Source organism: Megalobrama amblycephala, linkage group LG23 (assembly GCF_018812025.1).
Source record: "Megalobrama amblycephala isolate DHTTF-2021 linkage group LG23, ASM1881202v1, whole genome shotgun sequence".
Taxonomy (NCBI): domain Eukaryota; kingdom Metazoa; phylum Chordata; class Actinopteri; order Cypriniformes; family Xenocyprididae; genus Megalobrama; species Megalobrama amblycephala.
Window position 1 is genome coordinate 23,914,910 of NC_063066.1, and position 21,508 is coordinate 23,936,417.

The window sequence follows — 21,508 nt, forward strand, 5'->3', positions numbered from 1 at the left end:
ATATATGAAATACAATAAGACTTACATCCATCAAATATACAAAAGCAACCTTGTTGAGATGTTGAAATGTAGGGCAGATGAACAGTTGTCTGCAGTAAATATGTTCCTACTTGCAAAAATTTGCAAATATTAAAGATTTCTATATGGGTCATTTTTGACCCACGTGTGTAAAATTGATGTAGAAATACAAAAGCTGTTTGTTTATAAAGTAAGAAAGAAAAATAAACATAATGATTTGTAGAAAATCAAAAACAAGATATTTAATGAATACCTGAAATAAATAAATGCTAAAATACATTTCTTTCAAATATTCAGCAAAGAAACACTCAGCCATGATTGAAATAACATAGGAAATGAATACAGGTCATTTTTGACCCATGTTGTGCATTAGAAGGGTAGTGATACAAAAATGATTTTTATTCAAAAAGTAAGAAAGAAAAAATGAAAATGAGGATTTGTGATGATCAAAAACAAGTTAATTGAGGAATACCTGCAATACTGAATGATGAAATTAATTTCTTGCAAAGATATAGAAAATAAAAACTCAGTCAGGTCATTTTTGACCCATGTTGTGCATCAAAGGGTTAAAAGTCATTAAAATCTGCATTAATTAAGCATTGCTCAATTATTACCAAATAGTCTGTCACACATCCCATTTTAGGTTTCTTCTTTTTTGTATGTAATTCTATTTGACACATTTCACACATTTTTTTGGCTGTTTGTGATATTCATACTGTATTTGAAATATATTACAGTAGTATATTAATCTTGGCTGTTGATGTCCTGCTGCTCCATTATCTCTGGTTCTTCTTCAAATGCTTGGTTCTCATAAATGTGTTGTGTCTGCATATCCGGGTCACAGTACACACAGTCTGATGTGTGTTCAAGAGCTGCTGTAAAGAAAAATAACTATGAGTCATCAGTATACACCATATACAGATTAATTCAGCATGATATTGATAAAGGCAAAGGCTTATCAGGTTACTGCTGAATTTATGTTGATTGAAGTTATGTTTATATATTGTGTTTATTTTATTCATTATTCTGATAACCTTTACAAATCTATGTTTTAGGATTACTGCAGAATTTTATGTTTTTCTGGAATTATATTTTATTTTTTATTATTTTATTGGTTTTTACTATATTTGGTTACTGTTTGGGTTCATGCACAGTCCTTGGTTCCACGCATCAGTACTCAATAGAGTCTCCAGCTGAGTAGATAAGATGTCAATATTGGATTGGTAAAACTTTATGAGTCCATTGTTGAGATTAAAATTGTAAGATTGATGTTATTAATCAATATTTTGAATGATACCAATCCACAATCTGACTTCTGACTTGTGATGCATCCTGGAATCATAAGTTCATCCACTGGCCTTTTTGTTTTTCCTTCTCTTTTTTTCTCCTCTGTCATAAATGTAATTTGGGTTTCTTGCCACTGACGCCTCTGGCTTGCTTAGTCAGGAACACTTAATATTCAACAATATTTTTGATCTGACTGCACTGACACTATTTGATCTGAACTGAACTTGACAATGACATCACTGTTCTTTTTTGAAGGAACGCTATAGGAACACTCCTCATGAACCATTGTCTGAAGCACATGTGCTAAATGTCAATCTTGATTAGCTACTGCCGTCAGATGACGTCACAGGTGCGCCAGCTGGCAATATAAGAGGCGCCTAGAGAACACGTCATCAGCTTCTTTGTTTTCAGTAAGCCGTTTGTTTGTGTGTGCGTTTGCATAAGTCTGTGTGTATTTCAAAGAAAGAGAAAGGAAAGAAAATTAGTGAATGCAGGTTTAAAAAATGTGTGTGAGATATATCCATGTGAGAGATATATCACACCAAAGACACACATGATTTGTGTGATATGCCTAGGAACAGAGCATGCACGGGCAGCCCTCAAAGGGGCTGGCTGTGCTCACTGTGATAACTGCACAGTGAAGAAGCTTCATTCCCGACTGGCTCTATTTACGGGGTATGGGAGCCAGGTGTCTGCACCCCGTGATTCGGGACCCGCTGCTGCCGAGGCATTGCAGTGTTTATGATCATGAGGCTCGCAGATAGATCTGGCTGACAAGCTTGGAATGGGTCTTTCCCAATCCTCTGTTGCCAGTTCTGAGGCTCTCACAGCGAATCCAGAAGCCAGCTTGCCATATTCTTCCGGTTTGGCGGAGAGTGTGCTACTTGGCCTCTCTAGTTCTGCGGAATTAGATGTGACTGGAGTTGAGGCGGATGTATTATATGAGTCTCCTCATCGTCACCTGCATACACCTGCATGTGATAACCTGCGCCATCGCCAGATTAAGTATAGACGCGATCGAGGAGCTCCACCATAAGACCGACCTTGTGCCACCGGCTGCTTGCTTGCTGCTTTTCTCAACAGAGAGGCATTTATGACTTAACCTGTCAGAGCTAAAGGAGAAGTAGAGATCATTTCAGGGACTTTTTAGTTTGCTTTCATTCCTTTAATCATCCTCATTTGTGTTTGCTATATATGTTGGTCCCTCACATTCATTCTCTGCCCTGATCACCGTTATGCTAAGTGTGTTTTGCATTTGTCTGTCTGCCTGCCTGTTTGGATTTATTACTAAACTTTGTCATGTTGAACTTTATTAATCTGCCTTCACCTGTATCCCTGCAATCATGGCAGATGATTGAACTATCCCAAATGGACAATAGGGCTAAGTTTATCATCAATGCTCAGGAGAGCCCTGAATTACTTTCTTTTAGAAAGAATTTTTGTTTTTTGGCCAGCAACTGCCCTCTGGACGACGTGACCCTAAAGAGGTATGTTTTCTCCTGCTCTCGCATAGGCTTAAATAACATGAGATGAGAAGATGGGCAATACTACTTCTCGCATTCCACTTCTTCATTTCCTTCTGGAACTGTGTGTGTGGAAATTAAAGTGATATGCTTATGTAATGGCATTGACAAGAGCGAACAAGACTGTCTTGCATGTGGCTTTATTTGCACAATATGCTCAGTTTACATGTGCAGATGATGAATATGGGCTATTCCGCTTCTAGAGTCCCACTTCATCCACTGTTATGTCCCTGTGAATACGGAGATAGAAGTAACATGCTCTCTCTGTTGTTGGGGTCTGTGGTTGGGATCAGGAGGATGGGCAATGCCGCCTCTTGTGTCCCACCTCCTTTCCTACCACTTGTTAGGGATGAACACAGAATGATATACTTCTTCTGCATTCATATATGTAATTGGAAGTAGAAATGTTATGTTCTAGGGCATAGTTGGGGAAGATGGGCTATTCTGGTACTCATGTCCCACTTCCTCATGTCATCTTTCCTTTTATATCACAGAGATGAAAGTGTATACTTCCTTCATGGGAGCATATGTAGGGTTGCCAGATGCAGTTGAAAGAAGATGGGCTATTCTGCTTTATCCATCCTACTTCTTTAGCCATAGTCTCCTCAGTGGGGCCAATTGGAAGACGCATTTACTCTTTCATAGTGATGCAGTAGTGGATATTGGTGAGAAGTGTTAATTCTGCATCTTGTGTCCCACTTCTTTACATGCAGCTTCTCTTTAAAAAAAAAAAATGGAGAAATGTATGCTCCTTTAATATAGGAGGGTAGTTATACATAGCTGAAGGAAGATAGGCTATTCCGCTTCTTGCATCCCACTTCATCAGCCATTGTTTCCCCAGCATTGCAAATTCTGAAGTAGTAACAATATGCCCTTTATACTTGTGCACTGGCTGGCAATGCTGTAGAAACGATGGGCAGTTCTTTCTCACGTGTCACTTCTCCTTAACAAATACAAAAGATAAAAGTGTATGTTCCTTTCATATTCGCATAGGAAGGGTCACCAGACATAGAAGAAAGATGGCATATGAAAGAAGATGGGACATATGAAAGAAGATGGGCTATTCCGCTTCTCGTGTCCCACTTCATTAGCTGATACTATATCCCAGGCATTATGAATTTGTAAGTAGTCCTTTCCAAGCTATACATGGGTGAGCATCAGCAAGGAAAGATGGGCAGTTTTGCAAAATACAAAATAAATAAATACGAAGATAGAAGTATGCATAGGAGGTCAGACATAGCTGAAAGAGTATGGGCTATTCTGATTCTCGCGTCCCACTTCATCAGCCATTGTCTCCCCAGTGTTGTGAATTTATACAATTCTATATCTTTGATGGGCTATACTGCCTCACATCCCACTTCTCCACTGGCCGCAAATACAGAAGGTATACCGGTAGGCTGGGTAAGAAGTTGGTACCGCTTCGTATTTATTGAGTTGAAATTGATTTATTTCGGATTTTGCAGAATTGCTTCTATCACCACCTCATTGGTTGTCTCTCCAAGTTGAGCTCCCTTATTAGGGAAAGGTCAAGTTAACCCTTCACATGGTCAGAAGGGCCATATGTGCTCATTGGCAAAGAGAAAGAGGATGTGGAAGGTACGGAGGCACTCCAACATATATTTGCGAGATCTCTTGTAAGTTATTTGGTTGAGCGAGTACCACTCTCCTCTCCCGGTCTCACCGCAGGAAGCTGAATCTTTTCGCCAAGCTTCATTGACAAAGTTACCCTTCTGGGGCTGTCGCCTTGGGTTTACTAGTTGTGAACCATCAGTATTGGGGGTGGTAATATTGGAGGTGTCGACTTGAGTGCACCAGGGGCTCTTAGCTCTCTGGTCAGCAGGTGCGTTGTGTGGCAACGTCTCAGCTACTGCCAAGAGTTTGCTGAGAGACTTTTAGCACAGTGGGCAGGTGTTTTGGCAACACCATGACGCAGTTGTTTTCCTTCAGACAATATGAAGCCGATGACAAATTCTCTAGGCACTCATTACATAGCTAGCTAGTGCATCTGTGATGTCACCTGATCAAGATTGGCATTTAGCACACGTGCTTCAGACACTGGAGCGTTCCCATAGCGTCATCACCATGACACAGTGTCTCCTTCCCCTTCTCAGGGACCCATGGGTACCGTTGTGACCCAAGACGTTTTCTGCAGAGCTGCTTTATAGCCGAATTGAACTAATTTAGTTGATGATCTTTATAATGGAACAGATTCAACACTGAACTAACTTCAGCTGAACAATGAAAAAAAAAAAGCTGCTTTGAAACAATCTGTATTTTATAAAGTGCTTTAAAAATAAAGATGACTTGACATGACTTGACTTTTTAACCAGCAAGTCCTGAAAGGCTATTCACAACAATGTTAATTTTGAATTACCAGTCAGCAGGTAATAATTTAAAAGAGACCAAGGAAACAACATTATATATTGTAATTTATGTTATAAAATCTATAAATCATAAAAATGTATTTAATTGTATGAATTGACATAATCACTTTAATAATCACTCAAAATTATATTTATATTTAAATATACTTAATGGTTAGTTTTAAAATGGCCTCACTCTAGACATATGTTATGGAAAAAAGTCAATAGGAAACCAACAAAAATGTACTACAATGTAATAAAACTAAATATTTGCTATAAAAATAAGTATCATTTTAATGTGCATATGAAAAAAAAAAAAAAAAAAAAAAAACCTTTTGTTAACATTTAGGAGATTTTTCATTTCTAACACCTACACATATGGAAGAACACAATTTAAAGGACAGCAAATGTTTTTGTGGTAGCCTTAACTCACTTTCTGCTGTTTGAATGTTTGAGCCTAATGTGTTGTGTTGGTCTGCTGATGTGACTGTCATTACTGCAGCTAAATGGAATGAGTCGTTTGATGGTGATGATGAGGGCTGCTCATCACTCTCCTCATCAATCTAAACACATACAGCAACAAAGAATCTCATGTTAGTAATTAAAACATAATCTATGCCTGAATTAAGATGGCTCAGTATGTGTTGGCAAACTGACCTTGGATTTGAGGATATTAAATTTACACATGGGACAGGTGGGGTGTTCCAGGAGCCATGGCTCAATGCATTTCTTATGGTATAAATGTCTGTAAAAACAGAATGTACCTCACATTATCCATTTATTTCATATTTACAGAGCTATGTTAAAAGTCAGTTGAACACACTATACTGACACTACTATGAAGTTAGGAAACATCTGTAATGTTGAACTAAAATCATATATGGATTCATACTGCACCTGCAGGGTAGAACTGTGACCTGTTCATTACGTGTGAATGAGTCAGTGCACACCACACAGCTAATGTCCTCTGATTCAACCTCCTACAGACACAAAGGCATGATGCTTTTACTCACTGCAGTTTAAATGCTTTCTGAATTTATTTTACTGTACACAGTTATTTATTTTTTGACTTAGCAATGGTACAATACCGGGTCACCTGTCCGCAGAGTCCGCACTTGCAACTTTGCTATTGCTTTTTCAGTCACTTTTTTCATCTCCCTCTGCATAGAAATGAATGAACGAACAGAATTAGCATTAGAATAATCCCTTAAAATATTACATGTCTGGAATGTCTGGAATATATCTTATATTTTAGTATTTTATACTGAATATACTATTTGAGTAGATTTGACTCCTACAGTGAACTTAACCATCCTTTGAGTGGCTGAATACTTTACCTGTTGCATACGAAGTTGTCGGTTTATGTACATCCGTTTGATGAACAGGAAAACAAAGTAGAACATAATGATGGCTGTTATTCCAATGAAGGTGAAAGATAGTGCATATGCCCATGTAGCGCTGTACCACAGGCCATACTCCTTGGCTACAGTAATCTGCATATAGACATCTGAGCCATTCTTGGTCAGTTTAGTGATTTCTGTGCCTAGAATATTGCCAAGCGTGATGGCAACTATGTCATCAGCATCTGTAGAAAAAAAAAATACATTAGCCATGATTGATTAGTTATTAAGATCAACAGCATAGCATACAAAAATATTACTGGATTAGAGGGACTAGAGGGAATATAGTTATCCATCGCTTTGACAAATTTCCATCAGTTGGACTGCAGCAATGTCATGTTAATTATCTGCATGACTATAAAAAATGGCAAGCATGCAAAAAGTATCATAGATTAAAATATTTGAAATCAAGTATAGGCTGTTGTAAAACATCTTCCCTTTTTTTTAGTCCTTGTGACTAGGTGATATACATCTTCCACTATGTTTAACCACCTCAGACGGTCTTGAACTATGAAACTGAACCATGGTTACTGATGTAAACATGGTTCTATGAACAGAGGAAGACCACCAGATCTCTGGTCACTCAAACTGACAATAATGACTGCAGAGACAGCATGATGTAAACAGAAGCTTATATGGACTCCGATATGTCATTGGTCAAGGTCATGTGTGACTGAATCATTATGAGATTCTCGTATAATACGCAAGTTAATGACCCTTTTCACTATGTTTAACCATCTCTGGCAGTCTTCCACTATTCATAGAACCACTTGTTATCCAAATATCTTGCTGTCAAATAACTGTCAAGTTGAATGTAAAAAGTCTGGAAATCAGGTTTTGCACAACACATCAGAGAACACTGGGGTTTTACAGTTCAGGGAGGAACTGGAATTTATGAACTCATGAATGTCAGAAAGTCATAAATACTGACAGTCTCAGGTAAAATTCAACGCAACATAAAATTTTACAGTGCCATATGTGTTCTGAGCAAATAAACATTTAAGTCAGTGACAATTTCAAACACTTTCTTAACTTATGGTAAGACCTGAGCAACAGTTAGGTTGCATTTTGAAATATATCTACATACACAATCCTTTCAGTTAATTCATTTTTGACAAGTTGTGCATATCAAATATCAAGCATATCAAAATTATCAAGATCTGAGCTCCATCTATTCCACCCAACACACTGATACTAGTGAGCTTTAGAGAGTAGTCTACACAATAATTAGTTCCCTTACCTGTACATAATTTAGATGACTCTTCACAAAAAGACAACTTGTTTCTTAAAGTGTAAAACCTTTTAAATTAGCATCAAACTACTAAATGCACTTTTAAGGCGATAAAGAAAATTGTATATTGATGTAGGGTGAATTCAAGGTGATTGGGACACTTTGCCATTGAGATGACTTGGAAAGCGTGTCAAAAGTGAATTCACACTATCATTTTGTCATTATGACATTGGGGAAGATGTGGGAAGATGCCCCCCTTAAGAACAAAGCACATTTACTTTTAAACATAAATAAAAGTTTAGCATGTGCAGGGTGATGATGATGTGTTATTAAGGGAAATAAATAGACACATTTGGTAATTGAGCTGTCATAGCACAATATGTACAAATCCGATTCCAAAAAAGTTGGGTCACTGTACAAATTGTAAATAAAAAAGGAATGCAATAATTTACAAATCTCATAAACTTATTTTATTCACAATAGAATATAGATAACATATCAAATGTTGAAAGTGAGACATTTTGAAATGTCATGCCAAATATTGGCTCATTTTGGATTTCATGAGAATTACACATTCCAAAAAAGTTGGGACAGGTAGAGGCTGGAAAAGTTAAATGTACATATAAGGAACAGCTGGAGGACCAATTTGCAACTTATTAGACATTACTTATCAATTGGCAACATGATTGGGTATAAAAAGAGCCTCTCAGAGTGGCAGTGTCTCTCAGAAGTCAAGATGGGCAGAGGATCACCAATTCCCCCAATGCTGCAGCTAAAAATAGTGGAGCAATATCAGAAAGGAGTTTCTCAGAGAAAAATTGCAAAGAGTTTGAAGTTATCATCATCTACAGTGCATAATATCATCCAAAGATTCAGAGAATCTGGAACAATCTCTGTGCGTAAGGGTCAAGGCCGGAAAACCATACTGGATGCCCGTGATCTTCGGGCCCTTAGACGACACTGCATCACATACAGGAATGCTACTGTAATGGAAATCACAACATGGGCTCAGGAATACTTCCAGAAAACATTGTTGGTGAACACAATCCACCGTGCCATTCGCTGTTGCTGGCAAAATCTCTATAGGTCAAAAAAGAAGCCATATCTAAACATGATCCAGAAGCGCAGGCGTTTTCTCTGGGCCAAGGCTCATTTAAAATGGACTGTGGCAAAGTAGAAAAATGTTCCGTGGTCAGACGAATCAAAATTTGAAGTTCTTTTTGGAAAATTGGGACGCCATGTCATCCGGACTAAAAAGGACAAGGACAACCCAAGTTGTTATCAGCGTTAAAACATTTAGCGCATCATAAAGAGGAAGATGCGAAAAAGAAGACCTAAGACCTAAGTTGAGCAACTAGAAGCCTGTATTAGACAAGAATGGGACAACATTCCTATTCCTAAACTTGAGCAACTTGTCTCCTCAGTCCCCAGACATTTGCAGACTGTAATAAAAAGAAGAGGGGATGCCACACAGTGGTAAACATGGCCTTGTCCCAACTTTTTTGAGATGTGTTGATGCCATGAAATTTAAAATCAACTTATCACCGTTCACCGTCTGCTCCGCCTAGGATGAACTCACCAGCCCTGCTCCAACTCCAGTGCTGCCAGAGTCCAGTCAACCACCACCGGATGGAGATGTTTCACGAGCCCACCGCAGACATGGAGGAGGTATGCCTGCCGCAATGGATGAGCCAGGACCGAGGACAAGGTCGAATGGTAACATCGCCCTGGAGCCTGCTTCATCGCAAGAGTCTGATCAGGAGCGCAAGCCGGTAACATCATTCGTCGATGAAGGAGTGCTCGTGGAGCTCGAGGGCTGGGAGAAAAGCCCCTCCCACAACTCCACCACGGTGAATGAGATTTGTTTGTTCTCTGGCAACTAAAGGACATCTTTGATGAGGACCTTATTGATTATTGTGGAGATGTTTTTCCTAGTCCCCCAGTATCTCCAGCGTCTTCTGATTCTCCAGTGTCCCTAGTATGTCCAGAACTCCCTCCCAGCCTCCCTCTCCCACCTCTTCAGTCAGCCAGTTCCTCAGCCCCATCACCGCTGATGTCCTTTAGCCCCTCTACATCTCCTACATGCCATGTAGAGCTGCCTAGTGTCTCCAGGCCATCTTCACGGCCCGTAGACACGTCGGATCCGCCTTGGCTCCTCCCTCCTTCAGCTCCATCGGAAGTCATACGGCCTCTCCGGGCCCCCTTGTCTCTCTGGCTCTGCCTTGGTCAGCCGTCGACCTGCCTACGCCTTCGGCTCCATATGGTTCCGCCTTCCCCCGGCTCCACCTTCGTCCTCTGTCCCACCGGCCCAGCCTCTGCCCTCTGTACTTCCACTTCCACCATGGCTCCTCCTCGGTCTCCTGGACCATCGGCTCACGTGGGCTCATTGGCTCCATCTGGGTCTCCATCTTTGGCTGCATCTTTGTTGGTCATCCCCAGGGTGTTGTCTTCCACCAAGTCGACACAACCAAGGCTCCTCCCACCTTCCACACCTCCATGGACAGTTTCATGTTCCCCAGACTCTGTTTTATTTTCTTTTGCTCCACGTCCTCCTCCAGAACTTCCCTCCTCAGTTGGACTATATACTGCGCGAGGTCGCGCCCTCCAGGCAGGGGGCGAACTATCACATGTCTGCTGTGTTATGTTTCTCAGTTTGACCTAGTTTCTGTCTGTCAGTCTGTTAATTATGCATTAGTTGGTCAGTATATTTATATCCTCAGTTCTGGCTTAGTCTTTGTCCGTTCTCGTTAATGTATGTGTCTAAGTTATGGTGTTTGTAAAGAGTTTCCTGAATTTAGTTATTAAAAGATCCTGTTTCCTATTCATCCTCGTCTTCGTGAGCTTCTACTAACACGTTACGTGATGTGTAGTTTTTTTTTTTTTTTTTTTTTACAAAGTGACATCACCAACTACTGGCCTGGCAGCAGAATACAGCTTTTTCAGCTGTTTTCACAGATCCATATGGGGATCATTTTGACAACGTTGTCATCTGTACATGAAAAGCGCAAAGGAAAAACTTTTTGGTTTTTAGTAGCCTACATTGTTGCCATGTAAACGTGCCTTTAGATATTCCAGACATGGGATAGAGACTTTGAGTGTGACCTGGACGCACCAATATGGTAAGAAATTTTGCTAATAATATGATCATGCCAGAAGAGTAGCGTGAGAACTATACTATCTCTAGTCTCTCTGTATCATCTCAGTAAGCTTTTGTTAAGTTTTACACATGCGCAGTAAGATGATTTAAGCATTTTCAGACGTTTCAGTGTGGACAGGAAACTTTTTTTGACAGAAAATGCTAGTGTGGACAGAGAGCGTTTTGAAACACAATTTTCATGTATCAAGGTTAATGCAGATGAAGCCAGAGAAAACCCACAAAGACACGGGGAGAACATGCAACTCGACAAAACATTAATGTGTCCACAAATCCCTGATAGCCACCAAAGTCAATACAATAATTTAATGTCACAGATGGTGGTGTTAGGTGCTCAAAAATGTTCATGAAAATATATATAGTAGTCAGCATTTGAAGTGGATCAAAACCTTTCATCAAAGTTGTCCTAAAACCTTCTTCTTAAGACAACTTAGTTCTTAGGACAACTTTGATTAACTTTTTTGATCCATTTCAAATGTTGACTACTGTATATATAAATTGTTTTAACCAGCAAAATTAAAAAGATAAGAGACATTTATTTATAAAGATAAGGCAAGCAGTTAAAAGCAATGAAGTTTCAAGTTCATTGACAGTGAAACCTAGAAGTGCTATTCGCAGCTTAATAGTCACATGCAAGGTGCTTGACCATGCTTTGACACCTTGGCAGTCGGAACAGGTTGTTCCTCTCAAGGTTTGTCCCTTCACTATACCTAAACATCTTGTGGAGTTGTTTCTTTGTCACAATTACTTTAGCCTTGCTCACTATGTATTTTCTGTAAAGCTGCTTTGAAACAAATTTACTTGTCTTGCGACAGAGACAAGTAGAGAAACTGTCATACCTGAATGGGGGATAAAGTTAGTGTAATTTCCTGTTCCATCTATATTGTAAATAACCACAGCAGAGGCTCCATCTCGCTGGGCAGCCTTTATCTTCCGTGAATAGGTACAGTTTCCATTTTTTATCAGGGCAATCCATGGCTGGTGACTTGCGGTGAAAGTAGTGTTCCTTGAGCATGCCAGGTGATCCATATTTGGAAGCACTATTAGTCCAGAAGCTGATTCCAAGGGTGAGTTTGCTCCAAACATACCACACTCACATTCACTGCTTATAGTTTCATTAGATTCTCTGTCAAAGTATCTAACGTCCACATTGGCAGTCCAGTAAATCAAGGAAGCACTTTGTTGGAAACAGTACTGGAAAATCAATACTGTCAACCAGATACATGAATGGCCATGTCCATGCATTGCTCTAAGCATCGCTTTCATTGCATCAGGTAAACACTCCTGTGTCTTGGCATTACTCTGTGGACATCAATAGTAATCAGATGCTTCTAGGTGGTAATATAAGATGGTTTTTACGTCAGGTGAGGTGTTCTTATCACAGTGGACCTTGGACATTGGTTAAGATAATATTCATTTAAAAGGGTTGGGCTTAAGTATTTTCTTTTCAGGAATCTGCTGCCACTTTAAGTCCTCTGTGGAACTCAGGGTCAGTTTTACCCTTTTGAATTTTTAACGCTAATTTACATCAGCTTAACTTAGTGTTTGGCATGAATTTCATTTTATCCAGGTGATCTTAATGTGGCAATGTAATAATATTTTTAATTTTTCCTCATTTTGGAAGCAAACATCGGGAAAAATTGTCCCTAACACCTTCTATCAATAAAAGCAAAAGCTACAATAATATGTTTTGTGAAAATGCATTAAAACAGCCCTGTCTTTCCGTTACATGTACCTTGGACTCTTATGTTGTTCTGTTCCTGTTTCCTGTTCATGGTGCCATCTATTTTTTTTTTTTTTTTTTTTTTTTAAGTTTTCCCCATTAAATAGTCTTGATCGTTCCCAGGTGTGTCTTGTGCCTTTGTTCCTAGTCATTCATTGTATGTTCTTGGTTGCAGTTCCTCGTTTCTCAGTTCTCTGTGCTCTCTATTGACACCAGCTCCTCTGTTTACTGTAGTTTTGGAGCTAGATTAAAGAGTGACAGTGTTTACAAAGCTGAACTTTTTTTGTGACCCCGACTCGCCATTATGAATATCATTTTGTCATCATTTACTCCCAATCCTCATCTATTCCCAGAACAAGAACAAACATTGTTAAAAAGCAGCCGTAACATTATCCATTCCTCAAACTAAAGAAGTGTGAGTTCCACCTACCATCAATTCAGCTTTTTAGATATAACATCAGGCCTGAGGGTGTACAAATTAAAGAGCTGCAATGTTTTGATGCCTCTTCCTCAGGCACAGGAGTCCTCCTCTCTCAGCACCATTGGAGCCCACCTAAGTTAAACCCATGTGCATTCTTCAATTCTTCAATTCTCCCTGGTGGATCAAAAATATGACATCAGCAAGCAGGAGCTTCTTGCGATCAAGCTGGCGCTAGCGGAGTGGCATCACTGGTTGGAAGGTTCCACTTTCGGTTTGTCCAAGGCTGTCATGACTGCGCCATCTCCAAGTCTCCTCGCCACCTTCTAGCAAGCAAACTTCTTTTGCTGTTGTTCCTCATAAACCCTGGTCACCCCTGGTCTGATGTAATATGTGTTTCAGAACACAGCTTGGCATTGGTCATTTACAAGCAAGCACCTCATGATTGGAAAGTGCACCAGGATCACTTCTAGCAAACGCAACACTTTTTTACAACTTTTTGCAGCATGCCAGAGCTTCTGCGTCTTGGCTATGCGTCAGTTTTCATTTATACTTCTGCGTTGTTGTCCTCATCGATGTGCAACATGCAGACCGCTGGTAGGGAGTGTCCGTGGTCATGTTGTGTATCAAGGCAAAAGCCAAAGAAGAAGCAGCTTGTCATGTACATTGTCAGAAAACTTCAGCAGTGATGGCGGCAAATAGACAACTTTTGTTGCAGTTTGACAGCGTGTGTCCCCTGAAACAGAAAGTTTTTTCATTCCTATGGAAGTTGAAAATGCTCACTCTTCTTCGCTTGCTCCACGCCAGTTTTTTTGAACTGAGAGAGGAGTTCTAGCAGATCAATCACAGCGCTTGTGGTCCACACAGAACTGATGCGTTGTTACATTTTTGCTGAGGTGAACATCAGGCTACGCCGTAGATTACACGTGCTACACATAGACATATAATAAACACTAGACACCCTATTGGCCGCTTTGGACTGTTGCTGCGATACATCAATGAGTCCACCATATTGTGCAGAGCAAGACTGCGCTGTTAACAAATGCAAGTAAAGGACGAGCTGCGGTTTTTCTGGATAAAAACAAAAATAACGTTTACATTTATCAATCAGTTTCAGTGGTTTATAATGTACGTGGTGTACAAACCGTTGTAGTTACTTAAAATCTCTATAGTTAGACAAATAAAATATTTATTTTAATAAGAAATAGTCAAAGCTCAGGCTTGTCATGTATTTGGTTGCTTTATTCTTGCATAAGAATTGTGAAAACGCCCATACTGAGAGATAATTTAATTTTCACATTAAATGAAATAAAGTTTTCTTATTGTGAAAAAGGGATTTTCTGTCTTTAACGCAATTTTAACTTTTCTTGAGCTTAGAATTGACCACCATTGATAAAATGAAACAAATCATCAAATACAAATCACACAGGCTGCTTTCTGTATTTTTATAGCACTAAAATGATACTGATATTTACAGATAGATACTCCAAAAACATACAACAACAAGGATAACTGATGGATGCTTTATGGTAATACATATGGTGCAACTACAGTGCAATGCAAATAGTAAATATAAGAAAGTGAGGATGGTAAATAGTTTGTTATACACTATAAGAAAAAGTTTATATTGCATATAATATAATAATATAGTCAATAATAAAGTATATAATATGTAGTATCATTTACAGAATATAGACAATAATATAACATCATAACTAGATTGATAATCTCAAATGGTATAATAATAGTATTGGTATAATAATAATCGCAAATACAATGTAATATCAATTGCAGAATAATATAGACAATAATAAAAAATAGTAAATAGTGACTAGTACAATAATATAGTATTGATATAATAATAATAACAATAAAAAGCTATATATTTTCCATCAGTCTCTTGGAAATGGTGAGAACAGTGCACTGACAGGCTCTCCTCAGCTTTCCTTGAGGCTTGTGTAGCCCTGGTTGCAACGGGCTGCAAAGGAAATAAAAATATAGGCCTAAACAAATCACCATTTAATGGCAAACTTTTAAATAATGTAGATGAGTCTGGAAACTTCCCTTCTAGCTACTTCCCACTGTCACCTCAACTCGTTGTCTTTGTGAAACATTAAATGTGTGAAAAGCTAGCCAACTAACTAACATTACAATAAGATTAACAAAATATCAGTCACCTAGCCAAAACGAGTACTTGTCATAAAAGTCGGTTTTAATTGAAACTTTAGGAAATTTAGTTTATAAAATAACATATAAGCTAAAACTATATTAGAAATCATGTAAACTCATGTCTCAACTTTCAGCTAACTATAGCGACATCGCTATCTATTTTAGACTGACTGACTCCGGTGGCAAACCACTATCAATATAATTATATAATGACCAAATACAACCAGAAAGAAATGTTCAGTCTTACCTGTGAAAGGTCATTCCCCGAGACCGGTTTTCAATTGTGCTGTGATTTGAACAGCCCCAAGCAGCACATGAAGCAGGCATTTTTCTCAATTCCAGTTATGAGCGTTATGGGAACGTTGCCCCGCACAATATGGCAGCGCCGTTGACGTATGGTCCAGCGACCAATAGGGTGTCTAGTGTTTATTATAATGTCTATGGTGCTACACACAGCCTACGCCGTAGCTATGTAGTACACTTGACGCAGAAGTATAAATCAGCCTTTACAATTAGGTAATGTTGCAGTATAACATTTTAAAAATGTTCTAGAAACCTCACATGAAATTAAAAGGAAGGGCAGTTGACACATGAACATGAATGATGGGTAAATGTTTAGAAAATATTACAAATTATTTCTTGGATGCTTTTCAAACACCAAATTTTAAAGAGGGGGAATGTTAAGATGATTCTAGTGGGCGTGGTCAGAGAGGGCCCAAGACACGTATCATTTTACTCCAAAAGACATTGATTCATTAACTGGGATCCTATAGACTGCTGTCGTGTTCACTTTGTGTGTTTTTTGAAGCGTCGACTTTGGCAGGTCTCATAGGCTTACATTATATGAAATCACAGATATGGATTATTTTTCTAAAAATCTGTGTTAATCTGAAGAAAGAAAGTCATATAAATCTCAGATGGCATGAGGGTGAGTAAATGAGATTTACAAATTCACACAAATAATCAGATAGAGCAAATAGTATGCATATTTGGCGTGCTGTCCGAGGAGAGGGCTCCGAGCTCGGTATTTGGCCCGTACCCAGAGTACTCCCCCCGTATTTCTGGTTAGGAATGTAACCAGGCGAGTGTGAGGAGACGGGGTGGTGGAGGGATGCTGAAAACTGTCGAGAAACATAGGTGAGTTGACTGCGTATATAGGTCTCCACTCATGCTGATTGGGTAGACATGTTGATTGCTGACTGCTGGTTGGAATGATGTGATGATTAGTTAGATCATTTGAATGTGTTCCTCTCGAACTTTGTTAATAAAACACTATTTATTTTAGGGTGGAATATACATTAGGGTGGATTATCCCTAATGTTATTATCCACTTATACTTTATAAATGACTCCTTTTACACATCCACCCTGCACGTTTGAGAGTTTATCAGCATGATGGGGTGCCTGGTTTGTTACTTGAAATGTATGTGTTGGAGTCATAGGCATAACTTTTTGCCAGTTGCCGCTGTTATCAGTGGCGAAACAGTGTTCTCTTCATTCCAGTGAAATCACAAAACAAAATGTACATAAACGTGTCCCTGCTCTTGATATACATTCGCTGATAAACATCGAGGGTGGATTAGAACTCAGAACCTCTGGCACGCTTGACAAAAATTCCATTTTTGGACCATTAGTCCATTAGGACAACCTAATACACAATGCGGATCCACGTATTTATTGACTAATAGGAATATCCTCAGGACTAACAATATATCGTATTATAGTAGATGTAAGGATGAAACTATCACATGAGGTCTATGTCAGTACATTTTGTGCATTTATTATTGAAATAATACAATTGAAATACCAGAACTTGCTCAAACATAATTAAAGGGTTAGTTCACCCAAACATGAAAATAATGTCATTTATTACTCACCCTAAATGCCGTTCCACGCATTTCCTCTGTCAAGATCCATTAATGTACTAAAAACATATTTAAATAAGTTCATGTGAGTACAGTGGTTCGATATTAATATTATAAAGAGACGCGAATATTTTTGTTGCACCAAAAATCAAAATAACGACTTATTTAGTGATGGCCGATTTGAAAACACTGCTTCATGAAGCTTCGGAGCTTTATGAATCAGCATGTCGAATCATGATTCGGATCGCGTGTCAAACTGCCAAACTGCTGAAATCACATGACTTTGGCACTCTGAACCGCTGATTCGACACGCTGATTCATAACGCTTCGAAGCTTCATGAAAATCGGCCATCACTATATAAGTCATTATTATTTTATTTTTTTTGGCCCACCAAAAATATTTTCGTCGCATTATAATATTAATATTGAACCACTGTACTCGCATGAACTGATTTAAATATGTTTTTAGTACATTAATGGATCTTGTCATTGCTGGCTATGCAGGCCTCAATGAGCCATCAGATTTAATCAAAAATATCTTAATTTGCATTCCGAAGATTAACGAAGGTCTTATGGGTGTGGAACGGCGGCGGAGGTTGAGTAATAAATGACATTATTCTCATTTTTGGGTGAACTAACCCTTTAAGTTCACAAGTACATTGTGTGTATAAGGAAGATGAACTGCAATACTCATTGCCAGTTTTTTGTGTATTCAACATTAATCAGGTGTTATGGATGTCTTTTTACTCAAGCTATACAAAACTTTCTCCTCCTTGCATACGTTTATTTCCCCACATAATACAACAACTCCCTCTAGTGGGGATTTGCCAATCAACAATGTACTGCACTTGACTGAACACAATAATAACAACTCCAGCCCTGACTACAAGGTCAAAAAAAAAAAAAAATGTATGATTTAGGATTTACACTCTGTGCATACATCACCAATAAATGCCTCTTTATTATATGGTTAAGAAAATGAAATATATGCAAGCATTAAAGTCTGTCTCTAAGAAGGACAAAGTGCTGTTGAAAAGTTAGTGACACTATCATGATCAATGAAGCTTCCAGCTCCTTTGAGTGTTCTATGTCATGCATTTCAATTGAGTGTCAAATTGATTGCTGTATGGTTCATAATTTTGAAAGAAATAGTAAGAGGCAAAAGTGAGGAAAATTCCATCATTTTTATTAGCAGACACTTCAACATCAGAGAGTACGTAACAACCTGCAGACTTCAGTAAATGTCAGAATCACATAGTAAAAAAAAAAAATACAATTTGCATGAAAACATGATATTTATTAAGCTGCCATTTTAATTTTCAGTTTGTTTTTGTTGTTGTTTTGCAGGATAGAGTGAAATACATCAGCTCTGTAAAATCTCTGCTTGAAGGTTGTGATGTTTCTTTATAATACATCAAAATCTAGGGCAAATGGATAAACAGCAAGAAAAAAACATACATGAGGTTAAAAAGTCAATTTCCCCCAGCCATGTATAATAACTTGGAAAACATGTGAAGAAGAGTGAAGAGCATGTGGAAACAATTTAAGAAAACACTCAAAACCCTAGAGTCAGGTAAGATTTTTCTAGACCAAATAAGTTATCAATAACAATAAATGGCATTTAAAAATATTTTAGTGTGGCATTCTCGCAGAAACAATCACTGCAAATCTCAGTAGGTGCTCAGTATTTAGCTTCAGTTTGTGCTAAAAATTTGTACTGATACTTATAAAACCATTGATAAAAATATTTCTTTGTTAACAATGTGCCTTGGAGGTTGGACAATGACACAATACTAGGGGTGATGAGGAGTTACAACAACAGTGTTGATGGGAGGCAATAGTGCTACTCAGACTTTGCTTCCTTTGTTTCTTTGTGAGTTTTTCCGACCTGAGGATAGGTTGAGAAAAATAAATGAAGAATAATGAGAATAATGAATTATGCATATCACAGGATATCCATAAAATATCCTAGAGTAACAGCATTCCATTTCATTACACAAAATTTAAGTAAAATGGGCTCATTTAAAAAAATGCTGTGACTATACAGTGTTTGTGCTGAATATGTGATATGTGGCAGTGCCATTATAACACACCGCATTGACCTTTGCATCTCCATTTTCTGAGTGGTTCTCCTCATTGGCTGCAGACTCTGAGGACTCCTTGGCCTTCATCTTGGTCTTTTTGTCCTCTTTTTTGACATTGACTGCTTTGTCTTTCTACAGAGGAAGTGAATGGTTGGCAGCACATTGTGTTAACCGAATCCATAAAAAAAGATTTTTTTTTTCCACAGAACATTTGCAAGTGTATAAACTCACCCACATTAACAGTACTTTGAATGCTGTAACACTGAAACATTGTTCTAATGTTACAGTTTATTGTTGGTTTGTTAGGTATCTTACTATTTACCTTAGCTGTCCTTTTTGATTTGGGTTCAGCCTTTGCAGGAGCTGGTCTCTATGAATGAAAAATACAGCTGAGAAGTGCTCATGTATAAAATATTTAAAAAAAGACACGTTCACCATATTTGAGGCATTGTTCAACTGAAATAATAAAACATACTTTAAAACATGATGGGAATCATAAATAAAATGTATAACTGTCACAAAATGTAAAAGGAAAGGAAAAAAAGTTTAATTTGTTAAAAATGTACTATGAAACCAAATTCCATTATTAAGTGAGTACAAAAACAACCTTTAACCAGTCTTATTTAGTATGCATATACATATCAAAAAAAAAGTCTGATAATGGCAACATACGTACTGTCGATAACCGTGCAGATCTCCTCTGAGGCTGAAAAGAGTAAAAAGATAAGTAAAATATGCACACAAGGCAAAACTATTAATAAAAGGAAAATAATTCAATAAACAATCATATAAACCAAATATTTCACCTCATCCTTTGCATCCCCATCTGCTCTCTGTGGATGGAAAAAACACATGAGCTCAACAAAACCTTTATTTAGAATTAAATGGATATAATACCAATAATAATAATAATAATAATAATAATAAAACTTACATTACTTTTATTATTATTATTTTACATTTGCACACATTCAAAAGACCAATAATAAGCATATCCAGTGGCCTATATAAGTAAACTCAGTTGAGTTTAGTTCAGCTCAACCATCCCTTATTAATAGCACAACCAACCCCTATATGTGAGCTGTGAGAGGAGGAGCTGACGACAGCGCCATCTTTCGATACTTGAGCGCCATTACAGCCATCTGCTCACAAGAACAAAGACTATAAAATAATCACACTGTGTTATTGTCCATATCAATGTGTTCTCAGTCTTTAGTATTGCACAAGTCATTTTTAGTTCAAGTAGATGTTTCGTGATGGGTTTTGTTAAGAGTTTATTCTTGCACAGCATGGCTGACACCACAGGAAACCAGCAAAACAAACTTGAGCACGAAATCGCACATACTGTGCAAAATGAAGATATCTGCGGCGCGGATTTCAGTGTTAAATATTTTAAAAGTACCCAGATATATATTTAGCAAAACAAAGAATAAATAAACAATATGAATATGGCTATATCAATACCGAACAACGCCTCCCTGATGTAGATGTGTGTGTGTGTGTGTGTGTGTGTGTGTGTGTGCGCGCGCGCGCGCGCGAGCCAAAGGATACGTACCTTTCTTTTAGGCATGTTGGATTCCTAAATAGATTCCGTAAAACACAAGGAAAACAGATGCTTTAGAGGAGACCTAGCATATACGTGCTCAGCTCAGTTATGTTACACTAAATACAATAGTAAACACAGCGGAACATTACAGCAAATGACTGAATGGGACAAGGGGGGAGCTTAGGCGTGATTGATGTGTAGTTACACCAATCAGCGCTAAGAACCAAACGTGACAAAGATCCGAGCCGGTATCTCTGACAAATGTCGACAGTACCATAAGAAAGGTCGACTGAGGATATTAATTCCTATAAGAGTTAAGGGTGCCTTTTCATTTGTTTACTTTATAACGAGGAAAAACAATAGGCAACCCTTTTCACTTTTGATATTTCGTAGCAGCTTTGCCATTTAGGTATAGTTCAAAATGGCGCCCTGGAATTGTGTCGGGTTAGGGTTTGTTTCTCAAGCCTGCAGATGACAGATTTGCTGTAGGCTGAGCCAAAAAAAAAAAAAAAACTTGCGTTCTAATCGTCCGCGATTGGACAGTTTAGTTAACAGGGCGTTATAGTTTGTTCAGTCGCACGGGTACAAAATAGAACGAATGTTAAAACTGCGAAGCAAGCAACATAGAACTTTTATTCGGTGGAAACTACAACAGTTCATACGTGTCACCTATACAGATTTTGCAGCAAGTACATGCAATCAGAAGAATGTGCGTTTTCCACTAAACA

The 21,508-nt window shown here is 38.3% G+C and overlaps 2 protein-coding genes across 4 annotated transcripts; both read right to left on the reverse strand.

Annotated features, from left to right (window-relative positions):
- Positions 1–527: 527 nt before the first annotated feature.
- On the reverse strand, positions 528–12,469 carry LOC125259195 (RING finger protein 148). Of its 2 annotated transcripts, none has more exons than XM_048176652.1 (7): positions 11,816–12,469; positions 6,529–6,776; positions 6,280–6,351; positions 6,089–6,171; positions 5,849–5,936; positions 5,625–5,754; positions 528–890 (listed from the first exon to the last, which is right to left on the reverse strand). In XM_048176652.1, exons 1-7 carry the CDS (start codon positions 12,240–12,242, stop codon positions 763–765), a joined length of 1,176 nt encoding a protein of 391 aa, XP_048032609.1. In that variant the 5' UTR covers positions 12,243–12,469; the 3' UTR covers positions 528–762. The 2 variants fall into 2 exon arrangements, with proteins under 2 accessions (XP_048032609.1, XP_048032608.1); XM_048176651.1 differs by having other exon boundaries at positions 528–893.
- A 5,846-nt stretch (positions 12,470–18,315) lies between these two features.
- On the reverse strand, positions 18,316–21,235 carry hmgn6 (high mobility group nucleosome binding domain 6). Of its 2 annotated transcripts, none has more exons than XM_048175838.1 (6): positions 20,790–21,235; positions 20,041–20,067; positions 19,911–19,940; positions 19,557–19,604; positions 19,253–19,366; positions 18,316–19,038 (listed from the first exon to the last, which is right to left on the reverse strand). In XM_048175838.1, exons 1-6 carry the CDS (start codon positions 20,802–20,804, stop codon positions 18,994–18,996), a joined length of 279 nt encoding a protein of 92 aa, XP_048031795.1. In that variant the 5' UTR covers positions 20,805–21,235; the 3' UTR covers positions 18,316–18,993. The 2 variants fall into 2 exon arrangements, with proteins under 2 accessions (XP_048031795.1, XP_048031793.1); XM_048175836.1 differs by having other exon boundaries at positions 19,244–19,366; positions 20,790–21,232.
- Positions 21,236–21,508: the final 273 nt, after the last annotated feature.